This window comes from Mirounga angustirostris, unplaced genomic scaffold (genome assembly GCF_029215605.1).
Source record: "Mirounga angustirostris isolate CCGP_5_RB_7025 unplaced genomic scaffold, mMirAng1.0.hap1 SCAF_9, whole genome shotgun sequence".
Taxonomy (NCBI): domain Eukaryota; kingdom Metazoa; phylum Chordata; class Mammalia; order Carnivora; family Phocidae; genus Mirounga; species Mirounga angustirostris.
In genome coordinates this window covers 97,914,087-97,931,016 of record NW_026991717.1, presented here as the reverse complement: position 1 = coordinate 97,931,016, position 16,930 = coordinate 97,914,087, and the positions used below count along the sequence as shown (strand labels likewise).

At 37.5% G+C, this 16,930-nt stretch overlaps 1 protein-coding gene across 1 annotated transcript; it reads right to left on the bottom strand.

The window, feature by feature from the left end:
• Positions 1 to 53: 53 nt before the first annotated feature.
• On the bottom strand, positions 54 to 15,397 carry RTRAF (RNA transcription, translation and transport factor). The gene is made up of 8 exons (XM_045900858.2): positions 15,229 to 15,397; positions 13,607 to 13,731; positions 11,247 to 11,346; positions 6,085 to 6,171; positions 5,097 to 5,185; positions 2,799 to 2,867; positions 497 to 545; positions 54 to 381 (listed from the first exon to the last, which is right to left on the bottom strand). Exons 1-8 carry the CDS (start codon positions 15,287 to 15,289, stop codon positions 227 to 229), a joined length of 735 nt encoding a protein of 244 aa, XP_045756814.1. The 5' UTR covers positions 15,290 to 15,397; the 3' UTR covers positions 54 to 226.
• Positions 15,398 to 16,930: the final 1,533 nt, after the last annotated feature.

The window sequence follows — 16,930 nt, the reverse complement described above, 5'->3', positions numbered from 1 at the left end:
CAAAGCTCGGGGTCGGCATTATAGATACATAAACATAACAGTCAAAAAAAAAATCCACTTTCCTGAACTTTATTAAAGAAAAAGCAATGATGGTAAATCTCGAGAACAGAGTCAATTTTCTAGGATTCTTCCCTTGAAAATGTGACATTTGATTTCCAAACACATGCCAGAGCGTACATGGTTCCCAATGGTACTAAGGAGGTGAGAAGCTGAAATCCTAAAATGTTCATCTTCCAACTTTCCCCAGTCTGTGGTCTGTCTTTGGATCAGCAATAATTGCCTGAACAGCTACTATGGCTTCATTAATTTTTGTCTGTAGCTCTCTGAGCTCTTCTATATGCAGCAATCGCAGAATTTGAGCAGCTTCATTAAGAACTGCATCTATTTTATAAGAAAACTGCATTAATCAGTATTCAAGACCATTTACTTGCCCATTTCTCCCCCAAATATTCACCTATTCTCTAAAAATAGTTTGAATTCAAACAAAATCACTCACCTCCTGTGTCAAAACCAAGAATATGTTTGTCTAAAGCAACAGGCAAGCCCTTAAAAAAAAAAAGACAAAATAAAACTTTATAGTTAAGATTCATGTTCTGTTCTCATCTATAACTGAACTAAGCTAGCTCTTGTTAGGCCTTTGAGCTGCAGTGGCAAGGGGGTGGAGAATTTTCTCTTTAGATTTGCCTTTTGATGAGTGCAAGAATGGCCCCCGCACGTAGTGGGAAGCTAGTTCCATCGCCCAGTCCCTCCTTTAAGACTAGGCATATAAAACAGTAGCTCCTTTGACGGCTATGCTCTGTTGCTGCTGCTACAGAAGGACGACGGAGCAGGGCTGCTCTATCCTCTTCCAGCTACAGCAAGCAGCAGACTACAGGGCAATGGAATGGGATTATATTAAATTGTCTTTATACAAAATATAAACTATCCATTACCTTTTTTTCAGCGCATGATTACCAGATTACCTATATATAATTTAACTTTCACTAAGAGTTCATTTGGAAGTTACTCTAAAATCTAGGAAACTGAATGGATTCTAAAGCATTTAGTTAACCCGTCAGCAGCTCTCCAGAGGTACACCAAAGATGGTGACCATGATGCCGAACTCTGTGGAGTTCACAGTAACAAGAACAGGCAGTCTAAACACTCTGCTGATCGTATTCTGTATAAAATCTACACTTTCAATGTTACAAAATGCTAAGCTGTCACTACTTGATTCTTGCCTAATCTATTAACGCAAATCTACCTAGGCTCCAACTGCTTTCAAATAATACTACATTATGTAATGAAGAAATAAACGGGTATGTAAATTCAGCAAGCAAAACTAACAAGTAGAATTGCACTGAGTGGCTTTCTAGGTCAGTCTTGTTTTCATTTTATTTGCCAACAGACCACCAAGGAACAGCTACCCCTAAAGATCGTGACCAAATGCTAATTATGGTTATAAACAAGAACACTAACTGTAAGAACTTCTCCTCTGTATTACTATATAGCATGGTACCTTGAGATGAACTAAACTTAAGACTTAGAGCACTGAAAATAAAATTTTACTTTGCAAACAAGAGCAAAAAGATCTGGCTATGCCCTTATTTACACTGCCTTCAAACCTAAGGCATAGTTTTGCTGAATGAATGAATGAATGATTTTATTATGCCAGAACAATTTACTGACTGTTCTACAGTGTGGGTGAAAGAAGCTGATCTTTAATCCAATTTCCAGTGGCCCGATTCATACATAATTAATAAGCAATAAGAGCCTTTAAAACAAACAGTGTCTTTCAGGGGGGGACTACACTGCCCTGGCATTAATAACCTTTTCACACTGCTGGGCCCTGCTAAAGATGAGATCAGAGGACAAAAGACACTGGGGAATTAGGGGAGACAAAAAAGGACCAGAATCAAGAATGTCCCTTGTGCCCAAGGCATTCACTGCAGTATCTATGCACAGCAAGAAGCGTTATCAGACACCTGCAGCTGCTGCTGCTAACCCCTGAGGACATTCTGAGAACTGTCCATACAGTCAGTGAGACTTTACGGAGTATTTGGATATCTAATGCACTTCATCTAAAATATCTCAGAATTAAGGGAAAAATAGTTACAGTGTATGGTTTCCTCAGCCTACAAAGTAGGCCTGAAAGAGGACAGGTACAGTCACCTGTACCCAGAAACTTAGTCTAATATAGCCTCTACACCCCTACCCCTTCATGTGGGGTGGTCAACTAGCTCATGTAGGCCTTCACACAAAGACCTCTGTCCCCAACTACCCTAAGAGCACTTGGCTCTTCAATCAGACTGCCTGAGCTCAACCACTTACCAACTAGATGGCCTGAGGTAAGTTACTTTCTCATAAGTGATACTAGGAAATGTGAATAAAATGAGAACAGATTTCTCTGAAGAAACAAAAGAGAAAGGACAGGATTTAAGTCAAGAGAAGGAAATTAGTAAGAAAGACAATGTGTGTTCCGTTTTCCAGCAATGAGTCAAAATAACCCAGTAAATTTTACAAGGTAAATTCTCTTAAATAAACCACTGGGCACGTGCAGTGGTTTGTGCTGGTAGACTGTGGATGTGCTATTGACAGCTGCTTGAAGGTAGGAAGTGAGAAGTTTTTCACTCAAAAATGGCTGTAATTTGCTTAAGAACCAAATTCAATCCCACTGAAATAAGCTACCCTTTCTCCGGACAGTTCTAACAAAGAATGGTTATCTTAAGCAGATACATACAAAATTTAAACTCATGACAATACCAGAAGAAACTTTCATTAATAATTAATTTAAAATTTATTTAAAAAATAACGCATACCTCTTTCGTTTGATTTGCTTTAGCAACTGCATCCTGGGTCAGGCGCTCCTGGACCAAAATGCGAATTGCCTAAGAAACGCAAAAATAGTTTTTTGACTTTTTACTGGCTGTTCATCTTTTCTGCTCTGAGTCTAGAGAATAAGGATACCCAGTTTGATGAAGTCAGAATTACCTAGTTCATTAACAAAATTCACCAATAAATTAAAAACAAAACTGCTAATAGAATGAAAGTTTTCATTTTAATACTTTATAATGTGGAAAGATGCTCACAACAATTTAAAACATTTTTTGGAATAGGTAATTTATATGCATGAAAAAAAATTTTTAAACAAAGGATACGTGGTTTAAAAAAAAAAAAAAAAAGCGTCTCCTTCCTACCCAAGCCTCAACCATCCCTCCAGACAATCACTGGAACCAGATTACTATGTATCCTTACAAGGATTCTATTATATTACAAACATGCTCAAGTATAAATACGCACACAGGCGCAAACTCTTGACACAAAGGGTAGCATAACATATACACTACCCTTAATTTTTTTTCACTTAATTATAGTAAAATGTTTTCAGATCTCTCATACGACACATTGTTTTTCTTCATCACCAAGGCATTTTATTATAGCAGATACAAGTGCATTCATGCACCTACACACACTCAAAAAATAAGATTTTTTAAATGGAATTTTAATTAGTGGATAACAATTGTAACTCAAGTGCAAAAACTTGAAAAATTATTACTAGAACAAGCCAAATGCTACATTTAAAAAGAACCACTAAACCAGTCTTTAATAGGAGTCACAAATTTATTAATCAGTTCAGTTGCCCAATAGTCAATATATATTGATTCTCACACGTGGCAAATCTATCAAGATGTTTTCCATGCTCTCATGGATTGTTTGAATGCTTCTTAAAATAACTCCAAACATGCAGCTTACAATTTTATAAAGCTTTTGATTATTGCTGATTTATACTTTTTCCCTTTGGGGTTTTAAAGTCTAACAAAAGTACCCCAAATATGCTAGTCTATTTGTCTTCTCACTCAGTTTATGATTAAAGGTGACATGACCACTGCCCAACTGTTCCAAAGCAATCTACACAACTGCCTGAGTAAGGAACAAGCCTTTGAAAGAGCTAAATTTCAATAAAAACAACTTTTTGTCTCTTTTTAAGAAGTTTTTATTTATTCATTTAAGTAATCTCTACACCCAACGTTGAGGCTCAAACTCATGACCCTGAGATCAAGAGTCACATGCTCTACCAACTCTCAACTTTTTGTCTCTTGGCATCCAGTCTGAGTTGAGAAAATTTGAGTTAACATGCAGATTCAGTATAGAGAATTATAATAATCTAGAAAGTTTTTCTCATGTTACAACTATCATTTAGAACATACAATTCTAAAAAGAGTAGAATAAGTTATGGCTAATCTCTGGTGGGTAGAATGGAATTTAACTCTTAAATTTACTGCAAAGTAGATTAAAATAATTTACATGTATAAGGTATAGCCAAATGCTCTTCAATTTCTCATAAAATCAATAATAATTTCTAAGTCTGGAATCTTAATTATCTTAAATACTACTCCCTTTCCCCCATCCTGGCCCACTGTACTATCACAATTACGTGACATAATCTTCTGAAGTAGAAGTATACTTTTCCTCTTAGAAATAAGAGATCTCGTTCAGATCATTGGGTTACCTGAAATATAGGTATGAACTGAGTGGCCTATGTAGGATGGAGCACTAGGAAAACAAAAACATTCAGTCCTCAAAGAGATTTTGGGGCATATATTTTTTGCCAAATCCACCATGACTCATATGGCATTTTCTATTATCTTAGTGAATACAGATCACAAATCTTTAAAAGGATTGATTAAATATAAATAGGAAGATACAGGAAAAAGAATGGACCACATGGTCAGAGTGCCTAGATTAAAATCTGGCTCTCTCATTTTCTGTGTCATCTGGGACATTACCTATTCTCTTTAGGTCTCAATTTCTTCATGTTAAAATGAAAGGATATCAGCATCTACCTTCACTACCTCCAGGATTGCCGGGAGGACTGAATGAAATCGTCTTTGCCAAGGACTGAGCACAGTAGCAGGCACAAAATAAACACACTTTCATATTGGTTACTAGATAATCTAAAACAGATGAAATCATGAAATCTGCTTTAAGTCCCACACTCCTCCACATTTCAGTCATTTAGCCATGTATCTACATATCAAACATAGGTAATTTTTAGAAAATGAGGTTTTTCTTCTACATACAGAGTTACTGTCAAGAATCAAGAATACGAAACTAACCTTAAGCATTACCAGGTAATCATCATGACGCTGAATCTGAAGAAGGTTAGCCAAAGCCATTACACCAGCCTTAAAATCAGGATTATTTACTACAAAAGATTGAAAATGGATACTTATAGCTCTGCAAGCATGTAATTACAGACATATATGTAAGCATATAAACTTACAAAACACCATTTTTAATTTTCCTAACAAAAAAAATCTTTGTTTTTAAAACTGCTGCTGCTAAGAGCAGTGTAGGGACACTGACAACTAGGTAAGCTGATCAGATCAATGGGTACCCTATTGATAAGCCACACTGAACAAACCAACAAATGACTAAGTTAACTCACAGTAGGATTGTGCTGTAACTTTTCCTGCAAGGCACATTTATGTAGCACTTTTAAGTAATATTTCTTCCCAACGCTATTAATTTTAAACTAGACCCCTTCAACGGACAATTTTCCCAAAACCGTTTCTCTAAGCAGCAGCAGTCTGTCCAAGCAGCATATTAATTCATAAGGGTAAGCAGCTTATTAATTCATAAAAGCAACTTGTAAATTATAAGTCACAATGAATCTGTCACGGAACAGTAACTTAAATTATTATAATAGAATTAAAAACTTTATACTTTTAAAAAGAGAATACTTAAAGGCATCTGGAAGCAAAAATAATGAAAAATTTTACCACTTGTCTCATGTCGTTAGGTTAGAAAAAATATTTTATGCATTCAGGAAGGCAAACAATCACCACCATGATTAAATACAAATCAAAACCCCCAAATCAGTTATGAAGAGATCAAAGAACAGCATTCTAACAGATATTCAGCTATAAGAGGAGGGAGAAAACATCTTGTAAATGATAATAAAAAACAACAGAGATTAAAACATCAACATAAAGCACTCTTAATTTACTAAAACCAAAGAAACCCAGGCTTCCTCATTTTAGGAAATAAAGAACATTTAAGGGACCAAAAAAGTTGATTATTTTTATGCACTTACATACTTACCATCCAAGTTGATCAATGGCTCTGCATTTTTAGCTGCATTGTCAGCATTTTTTGTATTATCAGGTACCAAGTCCTTGTATTTTTCAGCTGTAAACAGAGGCAAAAATACAATCTGTACAACTGTACCTTAAGGTAAAATAAACATTGCTTATTTACTGAATTTACTTGAGCCAAACTGGTAAGACTAAGATAACTCATCCAAAGTTATTTTATGTTATTAAAAAATCCATCAGAAGACAATGTGACTGTAGCTTTCTGATTAAGCTAAAATGATTACTGAAATATCTATACAAATATCTCTTCATTATCATTTGTAAAAGTAAGACATTTCAACACCATCTAAGTTTGAGGAGAGAGGGTGTGCATTTACAGCTTGCTGAGAAACTTAGCAGGGGTAGAAGAGTGGGAGGAAGGTAGGTATAGGTTACATGAGATTCAATACAAATTCACTAAAAAGTTTCTTTCCAAATCTCTTGAATGCCATATATGGAATCCAAAAACCTTGCCTTCTAAAAAAATCAGCACTTCAAATACACCATCATACATAAACCTAAAATAATTCTATGGAGACCTGAAACTTAGAAGGCAGGTTTTATTACTTTTACTCGAGAAATACTTAACAATACTTAAAAAGACTTTACAAATGTTAAGTATTTAATAATTTATTAAAAGTAATGCCCAAAATGCCATCTTCGGTTACAGTGTTTCTGTGATTTGTAATGAAACAGGAGGGAAAATAAAAGCATTAAACTTTAAGTCAGACAGGGGTTAGCTTAAAGGAGTTCCCACTGGCCAAATCAGAACAGTGTAAACATCAAAATATACAACAACAAAAAAAACCATTATGCCCACTGAGTAAAATAAGAATACACATACCTACACTAATTTAAACAAACAAACATAAATTGGAGAGAAGGAAAAGTTCCTCTTCACATTAAAAAGCCAACAAATGTAGAATGAATGATGAAATTAGAAAAACACGTCTAGCAACCATCATCAACATAATAATTGACTCAGGCAAGAATAATCAAATGGAAGCTAAAGGTAGAGGTAAACTTTGAGGAGCAAAAGCATACTGACATCATCTCAAAGTATCTCCCCACAAGATACATATTTATTACAGAGGGGAAAATATTAACTTTACAGTGGAGAAAACTTATCGAAGGGATCAGAACAACATGACCAGTAACAGGGCATATCACTAACTTAAAAGAACACATTACTTCTGTGTTATTCTTAACAAAAGTACAAACCTTGAATCTACTTATGAAGAAACATCAAACAAACCCAAACTGAGAGACATTCTACAAAATAAATGTCAACATGAAGCAGCACAAATAATGACTGAGTAAATGTTCCAGATGACAGGAGGCTAAAGAGATATAATAACTGAATGAAACACATGGTCCAGGATTGCTTTTGTTTTTTGCTTTTATAAAGAACATTATTGAGACAACTGGTGAAATGTGAGTAACAGCTATATAGAACAGTTCTGAGTCAGTACTTTATTATAATTATGTGAAGCAATGTCTTTTTTTTTTTTTTTTGGAAATGTGCATTAAAGTATGTAAGGGGAAAAGAATCATTCACAACTTATCATATTGTTGAGAAAAAAATTACATATATGTGTATGTGTACGTAGACAATAAGGCAAATGAAGTAAAATGTTAACATTTGCAAAATATGGAAATGTAAAAATTCTTTGTATTATTTTGCAACTTCTGTAAATCTGAAATTATGTCAAAGAAGTTAAAAGAAAACATTTAAGTCAGATTTTAATCACCTTAATTGACAAGCTAATGAAAGGGTTAAAAAATGTTAAGGCACAGATAATAAAACTCCACAATGGTTTCATCAAATAATACAAAATTTAAATACCTTAAAAGTCAAGAAGAATGCAACATATTAATGTAAAAGAAAAGAACAACAGCACCTCCTATTGATAAGGGACAGTATTACTACTTTAAAACTTTTTCCAAAAAATTAAACAAAAACTTGTTTTCTAGTTTAAATTTTTAATACGCTTTTGATACTACTTACTTTTAAACTGTAATTCACCTAAAGTTTCAAATAAAAATCAATTACAATTTTTCCATATAAAAAAATTTACCATATTTCAGATACAAATTCAGTTTTTGTTTTTTCCCACTAAAAAAGATCATGCTATCACTGATAGATAAATGTACTTAAGAGCTACAGTCAACTGTAGGAGGGACACACAATTATATGGCATCTACTGTTCTCAGTACCTAGGTAACCTAAACTGCAGTATTATAAAAACGGGACAAGTGAAATAAAAGAAGGGTAAAACAGAAATAAACTGAGATGTGACAACAATTTTATTTGGGAATAGCTGAAAAACACTTTGGAAAAGCTGGAGAAAATTTTGTTGCAAAGTAACAGAGTTTCTGCCAACTCAGACCACAACAGATAAAGATTTTGCTAAAGACGCTAAAAATCAACTAATGCTACCAAGGCTTATGATTACATTTATTTATTAAAGGAAGAGAATCACGGTATTTTCTTTCTAAACTAAAATTGAAAGTAAAGAAAGCCTTAGAGCTTTCCTTAAGATTTCTGCCATGAGGCTTCTGAAATTTAAGTCTGAGGAACCAGCAAAACACACTGATTGATGCTCCATATCAGTATATGTAAACATTCATACACTATATTCACCAAATATTTATTAAAGATGATAAGCACATCTACTGTGTCAGATACTGCGGCAGTAAAATCATGACTGGTCCCCTGCCTCCCCAACTCCCCCAGCCCCAAGATGTCCATTATCCCAATTCCTGGAACCTACAATTATGTTACATTACATGGCAAAAGGAACTCCGCATATGTGATTAAATTAAGGACCTTGAAATGGGGGGGGGGGCTTATATCCAGGTGGGCTCAATATAATCACAGCATCCTTACAAGAGGCATGAAGATCAGAGTCAGAGAAGATGTGACAATGGAAGCAGAGTCCCGAGAGAGATTTGAAGATGCTATGCTATAAATCTGAAGATAAACGAGCCAGAGATAAGGAATGCAGGCAGCCTCTAGAAGGCAAAAAAGACAAAAGAAATGGATCTTCCCATAAGGCCTCCAAAAGGAACCAGCCCTGTGGGCAAACTGACTTTAGTCCAGTAGATGTTGGGACTTCTGACCTCCAAAACTGTAAGATAATAAATTGTGTCTTAAGTCATCAATTTGTGGTAATTTGTTACAGCATCAATAAGAGAGAGAGGTACTACATAGGAAACAATGAGGCAAGTAAGACATATAAGCAAAACGGAAAGTGACAAATGACATAAAGAGTATACAAGGCACAGAGTTAAAACCTATGAAAGTTGAAAAAAATATTATTGTTGCTAGGTGGCATTTAAGCTGGATCTTACAAGGATGGATAGAATTTAGATGTGTAGAGATAGACTGACATGGCATAACGGCCAAGGAAAAGTGTAAGCAAAGAAATCTAGGGGGAGAAAAAAAGATGTAAACAGGAAACAGCACTCTTATAGTCTGGCTGGGATGTCAAGTATGTGAATCCTGGTTAGACACCAGTATTCAAAGGCCTTGAATACCAGGCCAAAGGACCTGGAGCTCCTTTTGTAGAAAAAGGGAAAGCAATGGTGTTTCTGAATATATAATAAGAGCTGTTCTTTGAAAGCAAAGCATAACATTTTAAAACATTTATGTTTCAAAAACTAAACCTGGTGGGCCATGAGGATGAAAATAGAGGATGACGCTAAGGGGAGATGAGTTTGAAAGATACTACAATAAACTCAGCAGAAAATGACAAGAGCCTGAACCAGGGTGATAGTAGTGGGAATAAAGAAGAAAAGGTACAATGGACATCGGAAAAGATGGATGGTGACAGAATGGGAGGAAAAAGGAGAAGGCAAAAAGGCTTCAAAAGAGGCGCTTGGATGGTTAAGCATCTGACTCTTGGGTTTTCTTTTCTTTTTTTTTTTTTTTTTAAAGATTTTACTTATTTATTTGACAGAGAGAGACAGAGCGAGAGAGGGAACACAAGCAGGGGGAGTGGGAGAGGGAGAAGCAGGCTTCCTGCCAAGCAGGAGCCCAATGTAGGGCTCCATCCCAGGACCCTGGGATCATGACCTGAGCCGAAGGCAGACACTTAATGACTGAGCCACTCTTGGGTTTCAGCTCAGGTCATGATCTCATGGGTCCTGAGACTAAGCTGCCTCGGGCTCCACACTCAGCAGGGAGTCTGCTTGAGGTTCCTTCCCTCTGTCCCTCCCCCAACCCCCGACTTAGTATGCACACATGCATGCCCTCTCTAAAATAAATAAACCTTAAAAAAAAAAAAAAAGGCCTCAAAAGCAGAAGACGAAAAGGACTGGAAGTGACAGCCCCATAGAAGAGAACATAAAACTCAGAGGATATAGGTAAGATAATTGGATTTGCATTTAGACATTGGCAGGCCTTTCAAAATCAAATGGTCTAATGAGAGGAAACACAAGTTTACTGGATTTTTTTTTTTTTTTTACTACAGGTACTAATTTTTTTTTTTTACTACTGGTACTAATATTTAAAAGTTTCCAATAATATAAGTATCTACAATAAAACAACACGAAACATAAATAAGAAACATATTTTGGCCTATAGTACCTATTGGCATTAGATGTATGTTTCAGTCTCTGGTGAAATTACCTGCTGCAACCAACACTCTGAAATCCTATCAATTCTGGGGCTCTAACAATTTAACCCAGAAGGCTAAGGTACAGACTGTGAAAGATACCAAATTTACCAACGTAATGTTACTTTGTGAGAAGACAATTAACCAGGAGACACCATTCTCAAATTATAAAAGAAAAATCTAAATACCAATGAAAAACAGTTGCTTTTCATGTTTTATGATAAAAGACTATAATTTTTGAAAAGAAAACTCTTTCCCAGACAATTTGGGAGTTACCGGGGGTGGAGGGGGGGGGTGAGAGCTGGACACAGAAGGATGGTTACAAAGGTAAACTTTTTAATAGATGCTAAAAAGGGAAATGAGGCTATATAAAACTTATTTACAACGAACCCAAGGTAAAACAATGTAAGACAAAGAAACTCAAACTGGTAAATTCCCTACATTTTAACACTCCTTTTGCCCCGCCTTTCCTCTCCCTCTCTTTAAAACACACATTCCCCACAAAACATACCATTATCTCCATATTCAAGTCTAACAGCTAAACCAAGAAGCCAGTCAATTGCTTCTTGTCGATCTTGAATCTTGAAAGGACAGTTTACATCTTTGAGATACTGTGAAGAAAAAAAATATCTAGTTTCACTATTACTATAACATCAGAGAATGAAAAAAATGGTAGAGCTGAAAGAGATCTTAGTTTGGAGCTCTAAGAATATAAACAACATTTACATTACTAAACTGTTGACACAATTATATAATCCAAAGGAAGGAAACATTTAAATGTACCACTTAAAGAAAAAATGTATTTCCATCATGCTTTTGGAAATTTTTACTTTTGCAGATTCCAGGTAGGGTGCCACTGTTCTAAAACAACTTCCTTATTTTACAGATGAGGAAAAAAGGCCTAGATAGTATAACACTTGCCAACATTTACACAACTTAGATCTGGGACTTGAACCTAAAACTTTCTGATTTCAGGTCTGAAAACACATGGAACAATTAAAAAAAAAAAAAACCTTTAAAAAGAAGAATATACAAATAAACCAATTATTATCTAAACCTTAGCTTTCGTATTACGGAAATGCCACTGAATAGAGTAAACCATGTGACATACATGTAGAATGTAACCAAGCATTTTAGATGATTGCCAGAAGCTATATATCCAAGTGACCACTGTCCTTCAAATGGGTCTCTTAGGAGCTTAAAATCTCATTCCAGGAACAATGCTATTAGTCAAAACTTCTGCAACTCCCCTTTGGAAATCCTTTTGGGCCTAATTAATAAATCAGTACTTTTAGCTGTAACTCATTTTCTAACCAAAAATTTTATACCCCTGCTTTAAAGAAAACACCTCATTCACAAGATTTGGTCATGATGCAAAAAACAAATCTACCTTCAAAGTATAAAAAAGTACCAATAAAGATATTCAAAGTATGTCTCATGATCTAAAAGTAATTCCAAAAGTTATGAATATGCTTTAAACAATGACATCATCATTCCAAAGAGACCAACTTGAAAGATAATGTCTGTCTGGATTGTTTAAGTTATCCTCCTCTACTGTCATCACTTCTAGGTGTTTTTCATTAGAAAATTTTTTATATTCTTCAAATACCCTTCTGTGAAACTATGTGTTGTCTTGTTACATGAATGGGTCATGAGATGTGATATAAACAAATATAAAATCCTAACAACATATTTCCAAGTCTTAAACATATCAAAAATTTCAAAACAAACAAACAAACAAGAAAAACTTTTTAAGAGCAAAAGAAAATAACCCAGTAGTAGCAATAATGGTAGTACAGGCAGGGGAAATAATAAAGCACATAGCACTTGCTATGGGCCAAGCAGATCTATGCATCACTCATTAACAATACATGCCACTGCTCTGACATAGGAACCACTGTTATCCCATTTATTGATGACAACATTGAGACACAGAAAGCTTAATAAAACTTGCCTGTGGTCATAGAGCTAGTGTGTAACTTACACAATTCCCTAATTTATAAACTCTCTGATTCTAAAGAGAAAGTACCTGATCACTTTACAGCAAATAAAAAATTTAGTCACTTTTCATATTTTTAAAGGAAAATATCTTACTCTTCAAAGTAATATAGCTGATTAAAATGTTTAATGTAAATAATGATGCTGAAAATGTGATCTTTATTCTACTTTGAAAACAATTCCCTTTTCTGCAAAAATGTTACCACAATTACACTAAGTCAACAGGAAAATTAGCCCAGCCACAAAAATAAGATATATACACAGACCTTTTCAGGATTACTTATATTGTGCACAACAATGGACATCTGTGTACGTTAAACAGAACCACAAACAAGAAATAATCTTAGTTTTCAAGCATGTCAGTGTCTTCCTTTAACAAAGTAAGTGTGTTATAGCTACCTTTTGGTCTAAAGAAAAAATCTGATTTTGGCCACCTTTACCATTTATAGAATACATGTCACCGTTTATTTAAGAAATCTCAGTGTTTTCAGACAAAACTTTCTAACACTGAAACCTTGTAAAAGGTAACATGATTTGCTTTAAAAACAAATAAAAAAAATAAATCCCTGAAATCTAGCTTTTCTAACACCGATCATTATTATACTTATTTTAAAAGAACAAATTAATTAATTAATTAATTAATAGCGAGAGAGGGGGGAGCGGGAGAGGGAGAAGCAGGCTTCCTGAGGAGCAGGGAGCCTGATGCGGAGCTCGATCCCAGGACCCTGGGATCATGACCTGGGCTGAAGGCAGACACTTAATGACTGAGCCACCCAGGCGCCCCAGAACAAAGTAATTTTTAGCTTAACTGTCATCACATAATTTTTAGAAAAGCTCTCTGTACTACTTTTATTTAACTTTCTAATTCATTACCTTTTCAAAGAACTTGGGCCAGTCACTGCTGTGGATGTTTCTTAAATTACCTCTGTCTTCAATCTTGTAGTGTCTGATTTTCTGGTCTTCAAGCCAAACAATAAAGTTTCTAAATTCTGTTTCATCTGCAACAAAAATATCTCATAAGTCACTAGAAGCACTCGATAAAAACACTTTCTTCTTACAAATAAAAGGTCTCATGGATTCTTTTAAAAACTCAAATAGTAAATTAACTGAGCTGCTTGAAGTAGGAGTTGAAAGTGCAGGTTTTGGATGAACAGATTAACAAGTTCTGTTCAAATTCTGGCCTGCATTCATATTCTAGCTACAGACACTCAGTGGTTGTGTGGATTTGGGCTTATCACCTTAAATTTTTGTGCCTCAGTTTGAGTTACAAAATGAGCGTAATAATAGGACTTACCTCTTGGGGTTGTTATGAAAATAAAAGATAAAAACAGTGTCTGGCACATAGTTTTGCTATTTAAGTGTTGGTTATTATTCCAGTTATTTTGAGGGGGGAGAATGAGGGAGGACTGGGCAAAGTAAAATTTATAGCAACGTAATAGTAAAGTACAAGAAACTAAATGACAACACAGAAGAACAGAAGATACCATTGTCATTTACTGTCCTAAGTGCATACATTAGAAAATTTCATTCATTTCATTTAATCCTCCCACAGCTTTCTGAGGAAGGTAATATCCCCAATTTACACATGAGAAAACTGAAGTCCAAAGATTCAAATCTAGATCGAAGCTCTGTTACCACTGACCCTTTTTTTTCCTTCTACAGGAGATCAACAAAACACCCTTATACTGCTCAGAAATCATTTTCAATTTCAAATTCAGGCTTCCATGATGAAGTCTTGAGAATTATACAATGGTCTTAGTACCCTGAGTTGTATCGGATCACTTTCAAACGTACTAGTCTACCACAGGCCAAACACTCTGGAAGAAATGAGTAGTGGTGGGTAGTAACTGAATAACACGGGTAGCAATGTTAATGCATTTTTAAATTTTAATGCTGGGAAATCCCAAATACCTTTCCATTTACAGTTCAACCGCCCTGATCACCTATTAACTTTTTTGCACGACCCCACAAGCCTGTTACTCTGCGTGCTTACCCCAAAACTGTCGGTCCTGGACTTAACTGTGCACTCTCTTGATTTCAAACTGCTGGGTGGGCTCCGACTGCACCCACACCCCCAGTCACCCCTTAGTTCCTGGCGGGCAGTGAACTAGTCTTCAAGTTACTCAGCACATTCCTCAGATTTCAGCAATGTGCTTAAAATATCGCCCAATTACCCGGGGAACGATGGAGTGAAGAGCTAAGTGAGAAAGCGAATACCCTCTCGTGTGCTGAAGGTGTGGGTGGGGGGGTAGAGGCTGGAGTTTAGCAAGTGCACAAAGTGGCAATGCCCTGGCAGGAGTGGGTGAGGGGGCTCCGAAGCCAAGCACGGGCGGCGGAAAACAGGTGTTTGGCGGCCGAGAAGAGGGGCCAGGGGACCCCCGGGGGGCGGACACAAGGCCGCGGAGGGTCCCGGTGGGAAGCCCAGGTGGCGGCGTTGAGGGAGCGGCCGCCGGCGGGGTCACAGCTGCGCGGCCGGCCTGGGGCCGCCGCCTCACCTTTGCAGTTGAAGCCAGCCGGGTTGTGGTAGTCGAGGGCCGTCAGCTTGCGTCGGAACATGGTCCCCGCGTCTCGCTCTGGTCCCCCGGGCTTCGGCCGGGAGAGGACAGGCGAGGAGGAGCGGGCGGCACAGGCACCGGCGACGCGGCGAAAGGGCGGGCAGGCGCCGGGACGCTCCGAAATGACGGCGGCCCTCGCCAATCGGGGCTTAGGAACGGCGGAGCCGGCGAATGCCCACCAATCGCGGCTCCGGCTGGGGAGGCGGGGCCACGTCGGGGCACGTCGACGCTCAAATAAACTTTATTGTCAGCTTCCTGGTTGTACAATAGGCAGAAAGCGGCTGGGAAGCCAGTTATCTCGTTTTCCGAGCCAAGTTTCCTTTTGTTTTGCTTGCCTTCTTGATAGGGCAGGCAGAGAATAGTAAATGTAGAATTTCTATTAGCCATTCCTCTCATTGGGCCATAGAAGTACTGTTTAGTATTTTTAATGTGTTCGTTCATTCATTATATGCCTCCCACATAATAGGTGCTCTTTTTTAAAAAAAAAGATTATTTATTTGAGAGAGCGCGCGTGCGAGAGAGCATGAGCGAGCATGAGCAGGGGAGAGGGGGAAGCAGACTCCCCACTGAGCAGGGAATCCCACTCTTGACTGGATCCCAGGACCCTGGGATCATGACCTGAGGTGAAGGCAGCTGTTTAACCAACTGAGCCACCCAGGTGCCCAATAGGTGCTCTTGTTACACTGCTAATTCAAAGACTTTTAGCAAGGTCCCTTTCAGACTAGTTGGGAGACACCCACAAGTAAACATACAACTGTAACACTGTGTGATCATTCCAGACATCACCACCAGCTGCAGAATCTCTGACGCCAGAAACTGGGAGCCATCCTTTACTACCTCTCACCCCCTGTCATAGCATCCCATAGATCATCCATTCCTGCTGTTCTCTCATGTCTCATATCCCTCACCTCGTCCCAGCCCACTGATGCTACCTCAAATCAGGCCTTCATCATTTTTGCTTACTCCAATGATCAGATTTCTTTTTTTTTTTTAAGATTTTATTTATTTATTTGAGAGAGAGAGAATGAGACAGAGAGAGCACATGAGAGGGGGGAGGGTCGGGAGGGTCAGAGGGAGAAGCAGACTCCCCGCCGAGCAGGGAGCCCGATGCGGGACTCGATCCAGGGACTCCAGGATCATGACCTGAGCCGAAGGCAGTCGTCCAACCAACTGAGCCACCCAGGCGCCCCCAATGATCAGATTTCTTAGGGTCAGTCTTGCCTTCTCCAATCCGTTCCCTCCCACTCTCTACAGCAACCATAGTGCCTTTCTAAAACAAAGATCTATTTATAATTTTTTAATGGTTAGTATCTTTGGGTGATTCCTTGTTGCCTTTTGGAAATAGTCAAAACTCACTGTATTTAAGACTGATCGAGTCCCTGTTTTCAGACATGGGTGAGACAGCAGTGAGCAAGACAGACCAGGCCCCCACTTTCATAACATTTAAAAGGCCACCGAGGGAAGACAAACAATAAAGAGATAAATAAGTATGAACTATGGCTTGAAGATGGCCAGGAGTTCACCAGGCAGTCAAAAAATGTGTTTTGAGGGAGGCAAATGTACAAAGGCAAGGAGTGAGCAGCAGCATGGTCCAGACGGGCTAGAGCTTATGGGATCTGGAAGGTAGGAGAGAATGACAGCT